General features: G+C 41.7%; 1 protein-coding gene across 2 annotated transcripts in view; it reads left to right on the top strand.

Moving 5' to 3' along the window:
• Positions 1-23,960, top strand: part of PAX9 (paired box 9) — a 32,432-nt gene extending 8,472 nt beyond the window's left edge. For both annotated transcript variants that reach the window (XM_075282908.1, XM_075282907.1), the window contains 2 exons: positions 22,135-22,360; positions 23,862-23,960. In XM_075282908.1, coding sequence (XP_075139009.1) covers positions 22,135-22,360; positions 23,862-23,959 — 324 coding nt within the window. In that variant the 3' untranslated portion in view covers position 23,960. The remainder of the gene's footprint in view (positions 1-22,134; positions 22,361-23,861) is intronic.
• The last annotated feature ends 606 nt before the right edge of the window (positions 23,961-24,566 follow it).

The following is a 24,566-nucleotide window of genomic DNA, read 5'->3' as shown; positions in this document are numbered from 1 at the left end:
GTAAATTGTGCATTGTACTTCTGTGTGAGATATATGTGTATAGATAGATAGATAGAGAGAGAGAGATAGATAGATAGATAGATAGATAGATAGATAGATAGATAGATAGATAGATTTGATCTGCCTTGAGTATCTGATATTGTTAGGTCTGAATAGACCTAATTATACCACTATCACTATAATCAGCTTGTGTACAGTTACCGGTGACAAGACGCAGATGTAGCAGAGCTGAAATTACCAGTAAATTGTTTGTTTTGTGCAGAAGTCCATATTAATTGTATCTAACCTCTATATTCAATATATAATAATGGATCACAAGATAAAAATGTTATCTGTGTATAAGTCATTCATTATCATATCCATCCAAATCCTTGGGTTATCAGATGTACATAATTATATCTAATATTTATATGAATATTCATATTTTGTACTGATTTGATGGGGCAAATAGAACTCTTAGGTCTAATGCAAAGAAGGGAATCTGGGCTGAAAAATCTGGTGGAATTTCCCAGTCTGAACGGAGTCTGGAAATCTTTGCATCATAGTGATTTTATGCTAGTCCCTTCCTCCTCATACTGTACTGCATGTACTATATACAGTATGGGACAGTGAAGTTGCATGTAGGACCTACATTTATAGATATTGGGCCAGATTTCCGGTTCCATTTACATGGCAGACTAGTACACGTCAGAAGGTAATCTGATTTTACAGATCCTTCATACACGAGTCTATAGGGGGATCCATGAATTGGGTCCTCAAATGGTATGTTCCATTTTTTTTACAGAGAAGAGTAGGCCCCATTGTAGGCCTTGTCCCCCTTATACTTCTGGTTTTGCCTACCAGGATAGAAGGGCCTTATGTCCTCTGATCTGTTTTTATTGATCCTAGAACCAATTCCTTCCTACCTTGTTTGCTAACATTGCATGACGTATACATAATGGGATACATCACAGGTAGCAACAGGAATGGGACCAACCTTAACTGGAACTTCTGTCTCCAGGGACCCCAAAGCAGTCATATCTTTTGTTTCTATGGTATATACATTGTACACAATGTGGTTAGCAGTACTATAGTGATGAATGAAGAAGTGGGTTCCTATCGTATTCTCTGTTGGTGGCCATGTTAATACACCTACAGTATAGTCTGCTTTTCCCAGCGCGCCTTTAGGAGAAATATGTAGCTCGGTGATCTTATATACAGCATTTACCATGTATTAGGTCACAGTAATTTTAGATACCTCCTGTAGCTCACTTGGCTACTTTACAGTACATAATACATGAGGCTAGGCACAAAGCTTCCCGCTTTCATCAGACTGGTTATATAAGAGAATACGTACTTTTTAGCATAGCTGCAACAGATTATAAAATGCAGAATGTTTCCATTTGGCACCAAATTCAATGGCCCATGCCTTGTGGGTACAAATTATCCACCATTCCGGCATTCAGGGTTCCCATCTGAGTTAGTTTGAGATCCCTGGACATATGCGAACACATGATAACTAAACAACATAGCTTGAAATGAGAATGTACAAGGATCTATGGCAAGAAATCCACATTAACATTAACCAAAATAGAATAGTCCCAGAATGGCTCCCCCTATAGGCAGGAGTAGTTAAAAATATCTCAGGGGGCCAAGAGATATTGTAAATTCTGAGATATTTCCAGACACCACTTCCATTTAGGTTTTCACAGGGTCCTTGGTGATGCCATCAACTTCACCTTAACATGGGGACATAGGGTCGGGCATGTGGAAATCTATCGATCGGTCAGGGGCTTTAAAATGAATGTATTAAACCAGATTGAAATATTTGATGTTTTCTAATCAGTTTTTTTTTTCTATTTTCTGTAGCTAATTATTGAGGCAGCCATCTTACCTGAGATTCTCCTCTTTTCTATGACGCTAGGTTCACACTAGCATTCGGTCTCCTTTCGGAAACCTGTCAGATCGGGTCCGGCCGTGAGCGTTGGTGAGCGGTTTATGCTCTCCGCTGAAAAAACGTTTTTTTTTTAAAATCCAACACATGTCCGACTCTGTGTCCGGTTTAAAAAAACGGGTTTCGCGGCGGAGAGCATAAAACGCTCATCGGCGCTCACGGCCGGACATCTTTCTCACCCATTCAAATGAATGGGTTTCAAAGAGTCCTGCAGGTTTCCGTTTCCTGCCTCTGTTTTGTGCAGGAAACGGAAACCTGCAGAACGTAGACCGGGCGCAGATGTGAACGAGCCCTGAATAGCATTTAGCGATATGCTTTACAGCAGTCTTATGGCCATAGGCATGCTGTAGCCGTCTCATTGAGGTTGTAGAGTTGGGAGTTGTAGTAGATTAGCTGTGTCAGTAGTGGATGTAATGATGGGTCAGTGGTGTGATCTTTACAGGTGCTATCTTCTATTGTGATATTGTCCGTGATTTAAGTTAAGTGACTGCCGCAAAGAAAACCACCATACAATTGGCAAGTGTCGATCTATTATTAGGCTTAGTGAAAATTACAGGATATAGTACTTAGTGGAAAGTAATAAAAAAATTATATAAAAAAACTCATAAACTTTATTGTATGTATTCTCTGTAATGCTATACAGTACATAGTAAATGTGCCAAGTAGTTAGCTACAAGACTAGTCCTTAAAAAACACTATGTCAATGATATTGTCACTGTATTGGCAAATGGCTAGAGATGAGCGAACACTGTTTGGATCAGCCGTTCCGAACAGCACGCTCCCATAGAAATGAATGGAAGCACCTGGCACGGCGACCGGCCACCGGCAAAGTGTACGTGCCAGGTGCTTCCATTCATTTCTATGGGAGCGTGCTGTTCGGAACGGCTGATCCGAACAGTGTTCGCTCATCTCTACAAATGGCGTCTGTCTGATACTGAATTGTCCAGCTGGTTGTGCTATATACAACAGGTTTAGTTAATGATGTCACTTTATGATGTCATCTATCTGCTTTATTGCTGGCTTGTAATCCTTGAAAGAGTTAATTACATATACACTCCCCAGGCCATTGTGCTTGTAGACAAAGCGGAGAGAATAATTTCTGCTTGGCACATTCTACTGAAGTGAAGAGACATCACGTACATGTTATAATGTCATTAGCAGCAAATTAATACAAGACATTTGGCAAATGAGACAAATTTATGTCATAATTTAATATTCCAAGTGACGAGATTGGGGTGACTGGGAACGTAAACGCTATTCTGGGTAACGGACTGAGTCACCGGGGCAGATTTATTCAATTGTCTAAAGGGAAAACTGCTTTAGTTGCCCATAGTGACCAATCACAGCGCAGCTTTCATGTTGCAAAGGCAAAATACAAAATGAAAGCTGTGCTGTGATTGGTCACTGGAGGCAGATAATAAATCTGCTCCATTATATATTGTGCAGGTCCTAAAATCTATAGCTGAGGATGAGCAGTGATGTCATCAGTCACTATAAATCAGAGAATCGGTCTTCTCTAACATTCACTTGTGCAGTGACAATAGCAGCCATGTTGGTTTCCATGAGAAATGTACTTGCATTAGTTTGTATACATGAGGATGAACCTCTTGAATATTAAGCGGAGCGGATCTTGGTTTCAGAAAATAAAGTGTATTGATTGTATAACACCTTTCCAATATTTTCTCTATCAGTTCTACATGGTTTACAAGATCTCTGCTCGTAGTCTATGAATGTAAATATTCACTGTTTAGTCCTGGTGATATTACGGATATATACCATAAGTGTATGACTGCAGCAAATCTGTAGGGGGTGCAACAGCAGCGGTCACTACCTGGACCCCAAAGGTCAAAATAAATGTACCATTATTCTAAATGATACAAGGTATAAAGGTTCCCCATTACAGATTTTACATTTGGGCTTAGTAGTTTCTTGTGGCTGTACTGTAAGACTAAGGTCGGGTTCACATGGGAGTGTTTTGGACCAGATTTTGATGCGGTGGCCTCCAAAAAATGGCTAGCCGTGACTGGATGTCGATGCAGGGCATACAGTGCACCGGCATCCAATTGCGGCATTCCGCTCCAGATTAGGCCCAAATGAATGGGCCTAGTCAGGAGGGAGTGTTGCGAGGCGGATGTCCGTGGCTGAATCAGCCGTGGAATGTGCCTGAAGAAGGGGCATGTCGCTTCTTTTTTCTGCGAGCGGGAACAAACTGCAATAGGAAATGACCGGCTCCCATTGATTTCAATGGGAGGCGTTTTTTTGAGCCAGATCTTGACACGGATTTCACATCAAAATCCAGCCCAAAAAACCCTGTGTGAACCCGGCCTAAGAGTATGTTCAGATGCAGGAGTATGGTGCTGATTTTGACACCTTTTCTTATTTCAATGCGAGGCAGCCACTAATTTTTTTCCTCCACCAGAAAAAAATAATCGTTGTGCTCATTCTTCAGGTTTATTCCCATTGAAATGAATGGGACATTGAAAAATTCTGCCTGCCCAGTGCAGAATGTGACCCAGAATCTGCAACTGAACTCCTGAGGCTGAAGCCTCATGTTGCGGAAACACCACGGCAAAAAAGTTGCATTTACAGTACCTGTAAAGTGAATGCAATTCTGGCTAATTCCATTCACACATTGCTGAAAAAAATCTGTAGCGGAAAAATTGTGTTTTCAAAAATGCTTGCATTTCTGATAGTCGCAGCATATAAAGCTGGTGTTTTCTGTATAGGTATAATAAAGTCTGCAGAAGAAAATTGTGTGACATCGCAATGAACAATGCTATAGATAAAGTGATGTGTTTAAGCCGAGGTCTTTTCCACACCGTTTTTTTGCTGCGATTCGCTGCGAGGGGCCTTAGGCTGGGTTCACACAGGGATTTTTGCACCAAATTTTGATGTGGAATCCGCCTCAGAATCCGGTCCAAAAAAAGCCTCCCATTGACTTCAATGGGAGCCGTTCACTTCTTCTTTCACGGTTTTGTGCCGCTCATGGAAAAAAAGAAGTAACCTGCCCTTTCTTATCACGGATTCCATGGAGGAATATGCCGCAGTGTCAGCAGAGCAACACCTCCGTCCCGACTAGGCCCATTCATTTGGGCCTAATTTGGAGCGGAATGAGGAACCCATTGAAGTCAATGGGAGGCTTTTTTTCCACGTGGATTCTGAGGTAGATTCAGTGTCAAAATCAATGCCAAAAAACTCCATGTGAATGGACCCTTAAAGTTGACTGGTCACTTCTCCTGACTTGCCTATTTTTATAATTTTATTCCTACTAACTATTCTGCAGCATCGTTTCTGTTATTCCTTCTAGAGATGTATGAATACATTGACAACTGGGTGTTACTAGTTGGGGACTTGTCCCTGCACTGTCTGACATTATCCAACCAATGCTTAGGGTGTCAAACTGTGTAAGAACATATCCCTTCCTACAAGGGGCATGGTAATACACAATAGCCAATTAAGGCTAAGGCCCTACAGGTCGTATCCGCAGCACTAAAGAGCGTGAACGCATTGAGGTTCTTTCCACAGCGCTTTTAAGAGAAAGTTCACAGAGTTTTCCTCTGCGGACTTTCTCTTAACATTATATCTACGGGAAAGCCGCCGGCCTTTCCGTAGATATTATTGACATGCTGCGGTTTGCAAAGCCGCAACGGCTTTGCAAATCGCAACGTGTCCGCGCTGCGATCTTTTCCGCAAAGTGGGGATGGGATTCGCATGAATCACATCCACTTTACCAGCACTGTACAACGCAGGGATTTTTCCCGCATTGTCTCCGCCGCAGGCAAATCACAACGTTTCCGGTCCGTGGGGCCCCGACCTTAGTGATACTTTTCCAGGAGGTATTAAAGAGGAATGTTACATAGGAAAGTTATAAGAAAAGATGATCCAGAATTGTTACTTCAAGGAGAATATAAGCATTTACATCAACAGACCAGCTGCCCAAGATGTCAGCCCACCACGGAGGAGGAACACGTACACAGTCATCTAGGGAGAATGCTCAATAATCATCTAGACATGTTGTACTGACAGATCATCCATGTGTTACTCATAGCATACCCCTGTATACCTCATCTTTGTATTCCGTAAACTGTCTTAACCTCACCTGAGACAGTTCTGACGTATGTGTCTTTGTCTCCTCACCGCACATAGAGCATGGCTGAGCACAGGCTACAAACCTATTGAATAGGGTCATTTATACATGTCAGAAATAAACAGTAATAGACACATTTTGTCAAAAGAGGTAATGTAACAAAGTGGTTTTGTATGTATACATATAATATATGGTAACTATATGGTACGCTACATGTTCTATTCACCATATAAGTTAGCGTCCTTCCCTCTGCATACACTGCCGAGCTGCTCTGTCTCATGTATTGTCACTTATAAGATTCCTCTGTTATTCTATGTATTCATGTTAATGAGTCTCTCCAAATAAACAACCTCTAACACTGCCACTACGAGGCTGGATTTACGTCCGCCCCCTACTCAGGCCCCATGCACATGACCATGTGCTTTGTTACTGTACCATCCCATTTTTGTAATGGCTGGCACACTGACCCATTCTTTTCTCATGGCCCATACACACGACAGTGTATTATAATGGGTCCATGTACGGGGGCGTCAGAGCGGAGGCAAAACTCAGGACAGGTCCTATTCTTGTATGTTTTATGATAGGTTTCCTCTGCAGACATTCTGTTACAATTATACCTATGGGAAAACTGCTGGTGTTTCCGTAGGTATAATTGTCATGCTACAATTTCCAAAACTGCACCGATTTTTACTGCAAAGTGGGCATGGAATTTGCTAGAATCCCATCCACTTTGCTCTGACTGTAAAACACAGTCATTTACCTATGGTGTTTCCGCTGCAGGAAAATTGCGGTGTTTCTATACCATGGCACCCCAGCCTTAGACTGCACCACATTTCTCACATTGATTTATGTTGGGTGATGTGTCTAGTACACATTTAGGCTGTCTAGCCTAAGCTTATTGGTTGGCTTACATTGCAAAAGAAATTTGCAACAGAATTTTTGCACACATTGCCACATCTAAAGGGCCACCCCCTTGTCTGACAAGGTTGAAAAAGTGTCTAAAAAGTGGTGCTTGGTATGTTAGGCAAGTTTTTAGCCAGAATTCTAGCAAATTTATGTTAGTAAAATTGCTCCATTGTGTATAAATAAGACAATCTGAATGTATAGATACTATAAATGATGAATAGAATTAATATAATATTAATATTAGATTGTTAATTAACATCATATCTAACCATAATATAACAAAATAGAATTCTATAAGTTAGTTCTTTATGTTAAGAGTAAAATAAACTCTACAGCAAAAATACAATACAGGCAAGTGAAGGTTTGGTTTCCAGAGCACATTAACATGTGGCACGTTTGAGGGCAGCTATGGAAATTCTAATCCACAGTATGTCCTATTCCTTGTACAATTTGCTTGTGGATTTTACCATTTGCTCTGTGTGACATGTTGTGAATTTTTGCTGTTTAGTACAGAGACTCCATCTCTATAACAAAAAAAAAAAGAAGAAGGAAATAGGTCGCTAGGGATAAAATAATCAGACTATTAATTACGGTATATACCGTAATTCTATTAATTTATATTGGCATGATATCAACTCACATCACCATCTGACCATACTGTATAGTCAAGGTATACATAAAAAAAATAAAGCATTTACTCAAACATTTGAAAGTGCATAAAACTGGATGGCATTTAGATGCATCATCCTGACATTTACTGTAAAATATTCATTTTTGTGTTCAATACCTCTGCAGCGCCACCACAGGAGACATGAAGTATTACACCGAAATCAATAGTGTCTGTTTCACGGTCAGGCATGCTCAGTCTTCCTGAGAAGGACACTCCATGTATCCAAAATGGTAACTGATGTACAGATGTAGGAAAGGTTAGCAGGACTCATTGTGAATGGATTTATGATGGCTTGTGTTGTCTTCTGAGATAAGATATCTCGGCACAGAAAGTCAAGTTAAAGGGGTTGGCCACTTTCAGACCAATATTGGCAAACAGATGTACAATGAAAAAAATATACAATTTTCCCATATACTTTCTGTATCAATTCCTCACAGTTTTCTAGATCTCTGCTTGTTGTCATTCATTCTGTTACTTCTGGTGAATAAAAGTCTGACCATGGTCATGTGATGAACACACAGGTGCCATTCGTTACAGTCACAGCCCAGTAATCAGACATCTGCCTGGTAATCAGCTGTGCACCTGTGTGCTCATCACATGACCATGGACCGTAAATCACATGACCATGGACCGTACATCACATGACCATGGTCAGACTTTTATTTGCTAGAAGTAACAGAATGAATGACAGCAAGCAGAGATCTAGAAAACTGTGAGGAACTGATACAGAAAGTATATTGGAAAATTGTACAACTTTTTATTGTACATTTGTTTGTCAATCTTGGTCTGAAAGTGGCCAACCCCTTTAAACACTGCTACATCTGTAGCTCTAAACTTACCATGTATAAGCTCAGGCTTACGATTAAAAACTATTTTTTCTTAACCTATTCACTCCCATGTTTAAATATGAGCACTTGTTGCGATAAAACTCACAAGCTTTTACAAATATAAGTCTGTGTGTATTGTGTTTGACCAGTTACACAATGATTGTGTAATACACTGGATGTACAATCATTGTGAAATTACAATACACAGCATGCCCTAGCCATGGAATTTCTATATGTAAAACCAAATGTTGGCTTACATGCAGCAAATCCATGGATGGGGTATATTACCGTATGTATTTTAATTTCACAATGAATTTCCAATCAGCTTGTTATACAATCCTACTAATAATATGATGTTTGTGGGTTTGGATGTTTGTTCCTCAATCACATAAAAACGGCTGAATGGATTTGCATGAAATTTGCCACATACATAGATAGGAACCCCGATTAAAACATAGGCTACTTTTTATCCCGGTAAATGACATCACTACATGAGCACAGTGAAGGAATGTAGGTTCACACAACACTAAAGGACCTGTGATGAGGGCTCTGCCGTGGGTGCTGGAGCTTTGCCCCCCCCCCCCCACTCCTTTTTTTTTCTTTTCTCTCTCTCTCTTTCCCTTTTCTCCCCCCCCCCTTCCCTGTCCTCCCCTTCACCGATTTCAATTGTTATTGTCTCAATTTTTGTGTCTTTGACTGTTAAGTATTGTTTTGTCCGTGTGGACTTATTCTTGTCACGTTTGGAGGCTCGCTGGGCCGTGTATGCCAGTGCTGCCTTGCTTCCCCTTTGTCTTTCGTTACTGTTTTTTTTTTTTTTTTTTTTTTAATATAAATAAAGAATTTATTTAAAAAAAAAAAAAAAAGATACATCGCCATAGGGTGCCCAAATAATACTGCCAGATAGTTCTCTGAATGACAATGGTCAATCAATACTAGAGAATATAGCTTGAGCAAATGCCTTTCCATTGTTTCAGGGTTTCCACCATCGGCTGTTTGAAGGTACTGCGACATGGCCTAGGCACTGTTTCCACTTGGTGTCAGCGCGCTGTGCTGCAGCACTGCCTTGTTCAGATGAAAGGGCACATCGGGTGCACCAGTACTAGACGTAAATAATGAAAGGGATGATGAGAGTTATACTCCTAGCCATCCATCATTGCAAAAAAGAAAGTTGGATAACCCATTTAATATGAACAGTCTATCTATTAAGACTGGTACTTCTTTCGCCAGTCTTAGGGTCTATTCACACAGAGTTTTTTGACGAGGATTTTGGCGCTGAAAATCCCAGTGGAAAAAAAGCCTCCCATTGACTTCAATGGGTTCCTTTTTCCACATTCCTTTTTCCGCTAGCATAAAAAGGAACCCATTGAAGTCAATGGAAGGCTTTTTTTCCACCTGGATTCTGACGTGGATTCAGTGTCAAAATCAGCGCCAAAAAACTCAGTGTGAATGGACCCTTAATAAAGTCCCAAACAGGTTACCGCCTCTTCATAATTCAGTCACATGCCCACTTGCACCAGAACATTGCGTCTCCTCCTTCTTCGCTCTGCTCATTTGCACAATGGGGTCAGTAAGGCACCGAACAGGTGTCGTGGAGCACATTTGACCCAATTTGTCTATCAGCTATACATTAGTGTCTTTTTTTTTTTCCTGCCCGTGATGCAGGTTCAACAGTGTATGGTTGTAATAGTGTTGTCTAAACTTTAGTGGGTTGTGGGACCAGCCATGATCCAACCACACATATCATGTGACTGCAGGTCCAGACTACACAAGGCTTGTTTGTGGCTTGCAACCACATATACTCGAGGCCTGCGGAGGAGCAGTAGAAATGATGTGCAAAGTTGTTTCAATGATTTATTTTATTTTAAGTGGCGTAGTAGAAATAAAAGACTAATGTACAAGTGTTCCACATGTAATAAAGGGCAGACATAACTATAGAAACCAATTAAGTAGTCGGGCTGCCCGGCAGTCTTCCCACACTAATACGGACTAGGATAATAGTCTGCAGGAAACGTTATATCACAGCCATAATGAGTCAACGATTCTCTACATTCGGCTGCTAGAATAAGATTTCGGCATGTGTTCTCAATTCGATCTCCTTGTGAACGTCTTATCTTTCTACGCTTTTCCTTGTTTTCTACATTGATTTATAGGGCAGGATGTCTTTAATGCCATTAATATCGCATCACGGTTACTTTCTGTGAGCCGAAAACCACAGCAATCTTGTGTCTGCCCCAGTCAGTGCTCAGGAAGCAGCTTTCCACTCCTTGTAAAAGACATCTTTACTACGGGCTAACACTATATGACTGTCAACTCCTTATGAGACAGCTCCGAAGCTTTATATCACTTCACCAGAACATCTCACAAGTATCAGACAAGGAACCCATTCCCTCTGCCCGTCTGAGGTCTGATGGGAGTCTGTCCTTCTTATCTTGCTGAGACATTGGTCTAAAGAAACGAATTATGAAACATTCCTTCTGGTAATTCAGATGGTCTTAGACACATGCAATAAAGGGGTCTCCCTTTTAATAAGCTTGGACTCCAGAAGGTGTAACTTGAAGCTCCTAAGAATCTCTAAAGGGGCCCCTATTTTCCTTGCGTCATTTAGAATAGTGTTTTATTCCATAAGGCAGAGGGACCTTTGGGGCCCCATCAGTGTGTTGGGCCAGTTAGCAACTGTTACTGCTGCACCCCCTATAGCTTTGCCATTGGACCCCAAAAAATACAAGAAAAGGGGATTGCTGGGACAGGGACTCCAACGGAAGTAAATGCTGCTGGGTTGAGCATGCACACCAACGCTCAATTCACATGGAGAACCTGCAGTCCCCTATTTTCCTGTCAATGGGGATCAGTGCCTATAAATAGACATCCCCTACATCGTGTTTAGTTTAAGGCATCTATAACACAATTTGAACAGAAACGTTCACCTTCCCGTACTGTCTTCAAATCCAGGAGCTGAGCTGCAATACCAAATACAGCCCATGCACAGGAGTGGCACCATCTCTAAAAACAAAGAATATCCTTTTTTTTTTATAATTCAGACAACCCCTAAATACTATCATTGAGGTGAAGTTTAAGTTCAGATTTATCCAGTTCCTGTCATGAGATAAACCACCTTTGATAAAGGAAGCCTTCCAGCTCCCCCGACAACTTGCCATTGCATGATCTATCCAACCAGTGATGCCGCTCATCAACAAAATCCAGATTCTTTTCTGTGTAGTGAAACAGATGAATCCAGCACTGACATGTTAAGGAACTGGATACATGCCAGCATTTGACAAATAAGCTTCTAATAATATGGAGCTTAGGGAGATCTTATCAGCGCTCACAAATCAAGATCAATATCTTGACCTTGCCTTTTCTTTTGTACTCTCTTATTCTCTTCCTTGCCATTGCTTCCCTGACACACATTCTACTGTTACCAAAAGAGGCGAGAAATGAGGATGTGGATTCCTTTGTGTTCTCTGCTACTTGTGACATTGTCCTGGATGACTGCACGTTACTCCACCACATCGTCCATTATCAGCAACAGTTACAATGTAGGATACTATAGAAGTAGGTCAATATGAGCGGAATATCTATAGGACATGTCTTACTTACCATTAGAACCTGGAACACAATTATCATCTTTATATATTTCTTCAATTGCTTTACTATCTAGGTTTCTATTGAACCAGCTCAGTGATATTATAAAAGCCATGATAAACCTGTTCTATAATATATCCATTAACTTAAAGTATATGAATATTTGCAGCCCAAAAAGTAGCACTGACCCTACTATACATCCAAGAAGACAGCTTTGTCTGTTTTTAGGGTTGAGCCGATCTTGAGATTTCAGGATCGATTTTAAAATTTGATTTCTAATCATTTTCCAGCCGATCCTGATCGTGAAATTTCCTCCATCACCGATCGGGATCCGATCTTTCCCAATCCCGATCACTCATCCCTAATTGTATATTATATATACAGTAGGGTTGAGCTGATCTTGAGATTTCAAAATCCAATTTTTGATCATTTTCCAGCCGATCGCGATCGTGAAACAGACCCACTGGAATTTTAAAGAATACCTAACAACTAGAGATGAGCGAACACTAAAATGTTCGAGGTTCGAAATTCGATTCGAACAGCCGCTCACTGTTCGAGTGTTCGAATGGGTTTCGAACCCCATTATAGTCTATGGGGAACATAAACTCGTTAAGGGGGAAACCCAAATTCGTGTCTGGAGGGTCACCAAGTCCACTATGACACCCCAGGAAATGATACCAACACCCTGGAATGACACTGGGACAGCAGGGGAAGCATGTCTGGGGGCATAAAAGTCACTTTATTTCATGGAAATCCCTGTCAGTTTGCGATTTTCGCAAGCTAACTTTTCCCCATAGAAATGCATTGGCCAGTGCTGATTGGCCAGAGTACGGAACTCGACCAATCAGCGCTGGCTCTGCTGGAGGAGGCGGAGTCTAAGATCGCTCCACACCAGTCTCCATTCAGGTCCGACCTTAGACTCCGCCTCCTCCGGCAGAGCCAGCACTGATTGGCCGAAGGCTGGCCAATGCATTCCTATGCGAATGCAGACTTAGCAGTGCTGAGTCAGTTTTGCTCAACTACACATCTGATGCACACTCGGCACTGCTACATCAGATGTAGCAATCTGATGTAGCAGAGCCGAGGGTGCACTAGAACCCCTGTGCAAACTCAGTTCACGCTAATAGAATGCATTGGCCAGCGCTGATTGGCCAATGCATTCTATTAGCCCGATGAAGTAGAGCTGAATGTGTGTGCTAAGCACACACATTCAGCACTGCTTCATCAAGCCAATACAATGCATTAGCCAGTGCTGATTGGCCAGAGTACGGAATTCGGCCAATCAGCGCTGGCCAATGCATTCTATTAGCCCGATGAAGTAGAGCTGAATGTGTGTGCTAAGCACACACATTCAGCACTGCTTCATCAAGCCAATACAATGCATTAGCCAGTGCTGATTGGCCAGAGTACGGAATTCGGCCAATCAGCGCTGGCTCTGCTGGAGGAGGCGGAGTCTAAGGTCGGACCTGAATGGAGACTGGTGTGGAGCGATCTTAGACTCCGCCTCCTCCAGCAGAGCCAGCGCTGATTGGCCGAATTCCGTACTCTGGCCAATCAGCACTGGCTAATGCATTGTATTGGCGTGATGAAGCAGTGCTGAATGTGTGTGCTTAGCACACACATTCAGCTCTACTTCATCGGGCTAATAGAATGCATTGGCCAGCGCTGATTGGCCGAATTCCGTACTCTGGCCAATCAGTGCTGGCCAATGCATTCTATTAGCTTGATGAAGCAGAGTGTGCACAAGGGTTCAAGCGCACCCTCGGCTCTGATGTAGCAGAGCCGAGGCTGCACAAGGGTTCAAGCGCACCCTCGGCTCTGATGTAGGAGAGCCGAGGGTGCACTTGAACCCTTGTGCAGCCTCGGCTCTGCTACATCAGAGCCGAGGGTGCGCTTGAACCCTTGTGCACACTCTGCTTCATCAAGCTAATAGAATGCATTGGCCAGCGCTGATTGGCCAATGTATTCTATTAGCCTGATGAAGTAGAGCTGAATGTGTGTGCTAAGCACACACATTCAGCTCTACTTCATCGGGCTAATAGAATGCATTGGCCAGCGCTGATTGGCCAGAGTACGGAACTCGACCAATCAGCGCTGGCTCTGCTGGAGGAGGCGGAGTCTAAGATCGCTCCACACCAGTCTCCATTCAGGTCCGACCTTAGACTCCGCCTCCTCCAGCAGAGCCAGCGCTGATTGGCCGAATTCCGTACTCTGGCCAATCAGCACTGGCTAATGCATTGTATTGGCGTGATGAAGCAGTGCTGAATGTGTGTGCTTAGCACACACATTCAGCTCTACTTCATCGGGCTAATAGAATGCATTGGCCAATCTGCGCTGGCCAATGCATTCTATTAGCGTGAACTGAGTTTGCACAGGGGTTCTAGTGCACCCTCGGCTCTGCTACATCAGATTGCTACATCTGATGTAGCAGTGCCGAGTGTGCATCAGATGTGTAGTTGAGCAAAACTGACTCAGCACTGCTAAGTCTCTGCATTCGCATAGGAATGCATTGGCCAGCCTTCGGCCAATCAGCGCTGGCTCTGCCGGAGGAGGCGGAGTCTAAGGTCGGACCTGAATGGAGACTGGTGTGGAGCGATCTTAGACTCCGCCTCCTCCAGCAGAGCCAGCGCTGATTGGTCGAGTTCCGTACTCTGGCCAATCAGCGCTGGCCAATGCATTCTATTAGCCCGATGAAGTAGAGCTGAATGTGTGTGCTTAGCACACACATTCAGCTCTACTTCATCAGACTAATAGAATACATTGGCCAATCAGCGCTGGCCAATGCATTCTATTAGCTTGATGAAGCAGAGTGTGCACAAGGGTTCAAGCGCACCCTCGGCTCTGATGTAGCAGAGCTGAGGGTGCACAAGGGTTCAAGTGCACCCTCGGCTCTCCTACATCAGAGCCGAGGGTGCGCTTGAACCCTTGTGCAGCCTCGGCTCTGCTACATCAGAGCCGAGGGTGCGCTTGAACCCTTGTGCACACTCTGCTTCATCAAGCTAATAGAATGCATTGGCCAGCACTGATTGGCCAGAGTACGGAATTCGGCCAATCAGCGCTGGCCAATGCATCCCTATGGGAAAAAGTTTATCTCACAAAAATCACAATTACACACCCGATAGAGCCCCAAAAAGTTATTTTTAATAACATTCCCCCCTAAATAAAGGTTATCCCTAGCTATCCCTGCCTGTACAGCTATCCCTGTCTCATAGTCACAAAGTTCACATTCTCATATGACCCGGATTTGAAATCCACTATTCGTCTAAAATGGAGGTCACCTGATTTCGGCAGCCAATGACTTTTTCCAATTTTTTTCAATGCCCCCAGTGTCGTAGTTCCTGTCCCACCTCCCCTGCGCTGTTATTGGTGCAAAAAAGGCGCCAGGGAAGGTGGGAGGGGAATCGAATTTTGGCGCACTTTACCACGTGGTGTTCGATTCGATTCGAACATGGCGAACACCCTGATATCCGATCGAACATGTGTTCGATAGAACACTGTTCGCTCATCTCTACTAACAACCCCTTTAATGGGAAGTTATTACCAGAAAATTACCTATTTTTAAACCAAGATTTTACATAAATGTACATTGACTCTAGATATTTTCTGCATATTATCCGTAATCACGGCTCTGAAATTTTGGATAATATACTGTCCCGTCATCTTCAATGGGCCTATACACATAGCCATAGTTTTTGAGGCTCTGTGTCTGGGCGTGTGCATAAGACCCAACCCTAAAAATAAACAGTTTTCTTTGGAGCAGTCACCTCATTTACATCCCAAACAAGACAGTTAAGATGACAATTACAAAATAACACCTCTATAGATAACACCACTGCATCCACCATTGACAATAGATGATGTCACACTCCATCCCTACACAGATCATGTCTAGAAAACTCCTTCACAGACCTGGACGAGTCAACTCCGGACTATTTCTGGCCATGGCCATGAGACTACTGTAAAGCATATCACTAAGTTGCTATTAACAGGGGAAAAGATAAAAAAGTTCCCATAATAATGTACAGAAAATAGAACAAAAGTGCAAAATTGAAAGATTAAAACAGATTTGAAAAAAAGTGATACATTTCACAGGTTTTAATTAAAAAATAAATAGAAATTATGATACATTCCCTTTAACTCCTTACAGTCCTGGATGATGTTTCACCTGATAATCCAGCACTGTAAGGAGGTTTAACCAGCTCTCCTGTCTGCCCTCTGTGTATGGACTGCTAGAGTAACCCCTCATTCACATCTGCATTTGTTAATCCATTCGGGAAGTCGTCATGGGGAAACCTCTGAATGGAATACCAAACACATTGGCAAGCGCTGTGCAGTGAAAGCACATGGACCCCATAGACTATAATGGGATATGTGTGGTGTCTGCACAGAACATGCGGACAGAAAAGTACTTTGTGATCTACTCTTATGTCCGCAGTGGCAGCATGTGGAAAAGATGGGGTCCGTGTGCTTTCACTGCACACCGCTTGCCAATGCATTTGGTCCCCATGTGGACTCCCCGAACGGATTACCAAACGCAGATGTGAACGAGGGGTAAGGATACATTGATCACTGCAGGGGAAAAGGGGAGGAAAAAAAAAAAACAAGATAAAGAAATATTTTAAGAAAATATAATAAAAACAGTTTAAAGCTAACACCCCACGTTGCTGTTGCCCACTACATGGGGACTTAACCTTAGGCCTCACATTGCAGAAATGCAGCTTTTTTGTTGCAGATTTTGCTGCAGTTTTTTGAGCCAAAGCCAAAAATGGCTACAAAAGGAATGGGGAATATATAGGAAGTTCTCATATTTCTCCCTTCTACTCAATCCACTCCTGGCTTTGGCTCAAAAAAACGCAGCAAAATCTGCAACAAAAAAAGCTGCATTTCTGCAATGTGAGGTCTAAGGCTAAGGCCCCATGTAGTGGGCAACAGCAAAAAAGCAAAACAGGAAAAACTTCAGTGTGAATGCATCATTGTTTTTCCCGCAGCACTTTCTACTTCCATTATGCTAATAGGGAAATCAAGGTGTGTCCGCGGCGCATATTTTCCTGCAGTGTGAGGATGTGATTCGCTAGAATCCCATTAACTTTGCAGAGACTGTAAAATTCAGTAAACATAGAATGAACAGAATACCTTTCAATGAATAACATGCACAGTACAGTATACTCAGCTACCTCTGCTCTATACCCGGCTGCAGCAGATGGGACTATATATATATATATATATATACAGTACAGTAAATAAAAGACAATTCCCATCTCTCCTTCCTCTATAAGGGACTGAACTAATGGCTTCCAGTTGGTGGACTGCAATCCCCCAGATCAGTAGGATTATATACTGTATGAGAGATTTGCTGGATGGAGATGCTACGATGAACTGTTTGAAAGCAAAGGGCCTATAATTTGTTTTTACATGAAGGGGTCCGCTCTCGTAAGGGTCTACCATCCCTATCAAATAAATATAAAAATGTGACATAAATGTGAAGAGAAAGAAAAATAATCAAGAAGAGATCCTATTGAATTGTCAGCAGTAAAATAAACATTTCCCCTGGATAACGTCAATGGGCTAAATCCCAATGTTTGACAAGTGGTGTTTGTGTATCTCATTAGTATAATTCTCCTCTTCTGTGCCTGACGCTTGGCGGGGGATGATTTCTCCATGACGGCTACGTGTATGGATGACAGTGTTTACAATGTACTCAACACTTGGTCCGATACAATTTTAAGAATGACTTGGTTCATTGGATAAATCAACATGGCAGCTCTCAGTCAACAAAAATAAAGCATTATACTATCAAGTAAAACTAGGAGTGGCTTCTAAGTACCTCCAAGACTATACCCCTTTGTAAGATTTGGCCTATATAGGTCCTATCTACATCCTTTTATAACTTTTGCTTTCTATCCATGGAAAATACATTTTTTTCTGGATAGCCAAAGACCCTTAAATAGGCAAATAACATATTTGTTATATTACTAATAAAATTTTGGGAAATTAACTTCAAACTCTATTTTTATTATTTTATATTTTGTTAGTTTTCATTATTAACTTCCAAGCTTCGAGTGTTTGGGGTCATGCTTTGAGATCACCTTTGGGCAATTTTTGTAGGTTGTCAAAGAGTCTAACAAACTGAGATTGGAAATAATGGGTAATAGGCACCCGGGAGATTAGAGAAATCAACAGGTTGTTTTCTGTGGTCAGATTTAGGTTAAGGCCCCACGTTGCGGAAACGCAGCTTTTTTGGTTGTAGATTTCGTTGCGGTTTCTTGAGCCAAAGCCAATGACTACAAAAGGAATGGGAAGTATAAAGGAAGTTCTTCTACTTCTACCTTCTGCTCAATTCACTCCTTCACCGCAACAAAATAAGCTGCTTTTCCGCAACGTGGGGCCTCAGCCTTAAACTTTCATGAACTTAGCCATATTTAAATTTGAAGACAGTTAAAAGTTATAAATTTTTGAAAATATGAATAATTAAAAATTTTAAGTTTTAAAGATTTCCTCTAAGGGCTAGTTCACACGGGCACAGAGGGGGCGGATTATGGTGCGTAATCCACATTATAATCCGCCCCCTCACAATGGTGGTCTATGGAGACCACCAGGCTCCCCGCGTCACTCTCAGTGCTAAAATCCGCCAACACACTCCCCGTATGAACTTACCCTAACTGTCATAGTGGTGAAAGTCTTTTGACTTCATTGGTTACCAATGCATATGACCACGACTGCAGAAACCTTCTATGGTCTGGCACTTGTCATAAACCCAGCCATAACTTCCTTATACTGGTCAGGTTGTCACTACGTGTATGAGAAACTAACCTTGATACAATATGGATATCATAGCTGGGTTTCTGACAAGTGCCAGACCATATAAAGGTCCTGCGTCCCATTGACAACCGGTCAAGGCAAAAGACTGTCACCATAGTTGGAGAAAATCTTTAAGGCCAGGGGCCCATGTTTCGAATACGCTGCGTTTTGTCAATACCATGGAAACGCTGGTGTTTTCCGTATAGATATAATAGGGACAGAAAATCCGCAGAAGAAAACTCTGTAGACTTTCTGTGAAAAGTCCTGCAGCAAAAATTTCAATGCATTTCCACCGTGGTCTTTTCCATAGAGCTTATTCGCTGCAGCTCGCTACGTGGGTCCTTAACCTAAAACTTTGCAAAAATTTCAATTATTTATATTTGCAAAAATGATTAACTGTTAATTGTCTACAAATTGGCTTTGTCCCTCTTTACAGTTAATATTATATGATAATTTATGGGTTGCCCAAGATTAGAATTAGTAAACCTATCCATTTTCTTGTGTGGGGTTGCAGCTCAGTTACATTCACTTTAATGGAGCAGAACTGGATTACCAGAAACAATCCATGAACAGATGTGACACTGTTTCTAGAAGAAAGCAGCCATGTTTTCTAGACTTGGACAACCCCATTAAACCTATAGCATAAGGAAGTCTTCATCATTACCCTATGGTGATGTCACCAAGATTTTCCTTGACAATAAGCATATATCAGAGATGATATAAAGAGCCTTAGTTTCAACCCAAGAATATATCCAATATTTTACATGGAAAGGTAATGAAGGTTCGATTACCAGTCTCCTTTGTGATATTTGTTGAAGTCACCATTACAATATAAAGGGAACTCTTAACTGGGCCATTAAAACTGGATTAAGGGGTGGGGCTTTGCAAGTTCAAGAGATGGTAATTTTGCAGTTAAAGAATAGAATGAATCAATATGACAATGGAAAAACCAAGACAAAACACACTGTGGACCATGTTATGGGCATTTCCTAATTGACCAAATAAAATGCCATTGACTATAATGTTTCTCACACACAGTTGGCCTTTCTTCCTGAAATAGGAGACCTCTACAGATTTGGTTGCATTGAAAGGTTAATGCACCTGCCACCGAACAGGAGATTTTGGGGCTCTTTAAATGTCCTCCTGTTTACTTCAAGTCATTCTAGGTGATGTCTAAACAAACAGAATAAGTTGATCTTAGTGGCTCAGGTTTAAAGGATCCTTTGTGTAAAATCTTAAGGTCAAAGCTATTTGACAAACATTGCCTTTGTCTGTGGGATTCTGCGAATGGAAATGTAGGCCTCTAGTCAATAAGCTGTGAATTGGTTTATCCATCTAAGTGATTTATACTCATGTTAAAGACCCTTAAGATGTGTTGCTGATCTGCAGGACACCTTCTCATATCAGGAGAGCACACAAAGAGCAGTATCCCTATTTAAGTCAATTTGTTGAAAGATGTCAGTCATTGAAAGGCATTATTCTCCTTAACGCAAGTCAATCACGGATGACTATGTCTCCGAGAGAGTCAAGACACACAAGGGCTATAGTAAATCGATGTTGATGGGTGTCTCCATAATATTGGAGTCCAAAGGTTCCTATACATTAGGTTTTATTTAAAGAATCTGTACTTAGTTTTGGACTTGTATATATATATATATATATATATATATATATATATATATATATATATATATATATATATTTACCTTGTGGTGGGTTTGGCCAATATTGTATGTCAGGTCTAGAATACAGATCCAAGAAGATCTTCAGATCCAAGTAGATGTTTGCCAATATTCTAGATAGTTGGTACTATATTGGTACTGATACACGCTCCACACCACTTATCTACTTGCATAGGTTGCCTCAATCCATCCATACATGTATCAATGTCCTTGTGTGGGATAAGACTATTTTGCTGATCAATATGACCATATATAAAGACCCGTGTGCATGACAATATGTTTTGTGAGCTGTACCAATATAGATCAACCTATACTGGATCAAAGAACGTCTTCCTCTGTTATAATGCTATGTGTCACATATAGTACACCGACATACTCCTAGAACTGAGAATGTGTAACAGTGACAAAACCAAGAGGAGAGATGGGTGATAAAGTAGGACACAGAAGGATACAACTCACATATTATTTTGGTAAGTTCCACCCCCTCCTTGGGAATTGTAAAAACAGTTAAAGACAGAGGAAACCTAGCTCAGCCCTTGTGTGGGTCTAGATTCACAAAGGAGTAGCACTCAGGAATGTATATAAACTTCACTATATAGCTATAGATGTTGACTCATTTCAGACCTACTTCTTAGTCATGGTGATGAAATTTTGAGGTCCGCAGTGTCACCATCTGTATCCAGTTAGGTTTACAGCCCCAAATGTCCTAACGTTGTTGTAGGAGCTCAATAGCGAAGGTCTTTTATTATCCTAGAAACAGCACTAGTCTTTATCATGGTGAGCATTTTCTGCATCCACTGCGCTACCAAACTGCTTTGGCTTTGGGCCACTTCTGTTGTCTAAGCTGTCTCTCTGATATTCACCCTTTAACCCCTGTTCAGAGACCTCAAGTTTGCTTTGGGGTGAATGGCAGGTCTCCACCTTCGGAGGTTGTCCTGATATTGGTAGTAGCTGGTCCATCAGGTTGAGAGACACCAATGCAAAGCACTGGAGTGCAGACAAGAGAATGGTCAGGTACAAGCAGGTGGTCAAGGCAGGTAGCAAAAGTTCAGAGGTCAGGTTTAACCAAGATTGGGCATGAGAATCCAGCAAGGCAGTAGCAACAAACAAGTTACATAGCTTGGAAAAAGCCAAGGTCAGATACATGAACAGGTCAGGTCAGATACATGAACAGGTCAGATACATGAACAGGTCAGGTCAGTTACATGGACACCTTACAGCAGGTCCAGCTGGCTAAAAAGAATAAAGACAAGGACTGACCATTGTTGGCTGGGAACAAATTAGCTGGGGCACACACTGGCCCTTATGTGATGTCCGGGAGGGGGAAGGCACTGGCAGTCACAAGACATCAGCATTACTCTCTTGTCCATGGGATATAACTAATATTGCAGTTCTGTCCCTTTCAGGCAATGCTAATACGAGACACAACCCATAGACATGAATGTTGCTGTTCCTAGAAATAATCTTTATAAATGTAGGAATTTGTGTAAATGTTATATGGCACCTTATAATATATCTCCTGGATCTAGCTGGAGCTGAACATTAACAATACGTTTTCTAGATTGAATTCGTATATAAAGTCTTGCTTGTTGTAAGAAAAAGATGGACACATAAGGTAATGATTATCCTCTGTCTTTTTCTCATTGCAGACAGCCAGTGGTTTACCAACAGTTGGTAGCTTTGTTGCAGCCTCAGGAATGACTCCATACCCCACTGCAGCACCAGTATCCCCTTACATGGCATATGGCACAGCGGCCCCTACAGGGTACGTGACAGGTCATGGATGGCAGCATACCGGGGGTACTCCATTGTCTCCTCATAACTGCGATATCACTGCGTCACTAGCATTCAAAGGCATGCACACAGCACGAGAAGGTGAGAAACACTTGTAAAACTGACACCTAACCCATTATATGGGCAGAAAAGGGAATCTGTCACATTATACATGACTATATGTGGGCAGCATGCTATAGTGCAGGAGGAGCTGAGCAGATTGATATATAGTATTGTAGGAGAAGATTCAGTATAACTTGTATTTTATTCATTCAAATCCCTGCTCGTTCTATGCTTAGGAGTCCAGTAGGCGGTCCTAACAGCTATCTATGCACAGTCATATAGGGAAAAGGAGTGAATAAGACCGCCCACTGGACTCCTATACATAGAATCAGCAGGGATATAAATGAATGATAGACAGGTTACTACTAGATCTTCTCCTACAACCTATATATAAGTCTGCTCTATAACATGCAACCTGCAGATCATTGTGACAGGTTTGCTTTGCTGGATGTAGACACATCCCATATAAGCAAACAATTCTTACAATCGTGACAATTTTTTCTTTTAATTTAATTCTGATAGTTCCTATTCTTCACACCCATGTAATGGACTATGATAGTAATCTGACCTTCTATATCACCACTTGACATTGCTGGAGTTTCCCATAACAGTAGAAACACAAAATGTTGACTTATAAGGCCAGTGAAGTAAATGGACATGTTTTATGTCTAACTTTCTAATCTATAAACTAAATTAAGTCCCTAATTTGCATATTAGATATTTTAGTATACAGTATGTATGAACAGGACAAAGGTACCGTAACTTCTGGGTTGGCTGCTGCTTCTTGCTCCGTAGTGCCTGGGAACTACCTGCTTGGATCAAGCACACCTCTAACTTGGTATGTGGAGAGGAACCTTTAACTCCTCCGCCAACACCAACTCTTTGCATTTTTTTATAGCTGCTTCCTGCACAGTTGGAATTTTCCATATAGCTCTTATGACTCCAGAGGACTCGGTGCTGATAGTTTCAGCACCCAATATGCTAAGTAAGCTTTATAATGGCAGGGTGAGGTGGAGCAGATCGCTCTACTGTCAGGTAGGTGGTCCTAAGATGGAACAGACTGCCTAATAATTAGCATATTGGATGCCGAAATTAACAGAATGTTTACTTTTGAACAGTGGGGGCTAGAGAAAATTTCTAACTGTACCGGAATCAGTGGATGGAAAGGATGCAAAGAAATTGAGTTTGCGGGAGCTGTTGAAAGTAATTTTTCCACCTTGACCATGGTCTTAACCCAAGACTGGAAGTCATCTACTTTGTTTGCTGAGCACTTATTTGGTATTCCCAATGTCAGGTAGACAGTCATTTAGAGTTAGTTAGAAAGTTACTTAGAGCCAGGGGCATAGTTTCTGAGGAAGAGATCATCTTGGTATCCAAGCTCTAGGTCATGCTTGTACTTGGAACCCCAATTTTAGTTGTTTTTCTAAAAACAAGTGGCTCTAAACATATAATCAGGGATTGTACCATTTAAGTGGGCTCCTAGTATTTGAGATAAAGCACATTCAATATGTTTTACAATTGTTTTCATTTGGTTTAATAGCAGAAGAAGCAAAAGTAAGCCTCCATTCCCGCAAATCTCCGCAGTCTTACCACACATCCCAACGCCACGGGACAGTTGCTCATATGCAAAGTGCATAGAAATTATGGACACCCTGTAAACTCTGAAATACCAGTATCCTGAAAAACATTCCACAGTCTATCAAGCCAGTTGCACCTACAGAACTGGAGCATTGCCAGAAATCTGCCAATCACATGGATCATGAACACCTGACCACTTGAGTAGAGCAACCAGCTGTCTCATCTTCACCTGGATATGCGGTCAGCATGAAAGACATACACCTGGTGGACATACTGTGAAAGAATCTTCTCTGGATTCAATGAACCACATCTCTGCACCTTCTTATGGAATTTAAAACATGCCACTTTCCAAGCCGAACTAAAACAAAAAATAGCATTTCGTTACCGTATACTCAACGACTGTTTGCCTTCATAAGACTTGTGGTTTGTAGCTTTGAAAATTTAGAAGCTCTCACACAAAGAAAACTAAAAGTCATAAAACCTGAACTGAATGTGAAGAGGAAATGAAGGGACTTTAGACTCGCACCTCATGCTGTGTAGAGCTTTGCAAATTTTCAGCAGCCAAAAATGGGGTATATGGGTTTTAAACCCAAACTACGCAAAGGATTATGGTCACTCAAAGTGATCAGGCCAGATGAGATCTGGAGGACTTATTCATTCAATTCAA

This window comes from Leptodactylus fuscus, chromosome 7 (assembly GCF_031893055.1).
Source record: "Leptodactylus fuscus isolate aLepFus1 chromosome 7, aLepFus1.hap2, whole genome shotgun sequence".
Classification (NCBI taxonomy): domain Eukaryota; kingdom Metazoa; phylum Chordata; class Amphibia; order Anura; family Leptodactylidae; genus Leptodactylus; species Leptodactylus fuscus.
The sequence above is the reverse complement of the archived record's forward strand: the minus strand, read 5'-3'. Positions and strand labels throughout refer to the sequence as shown.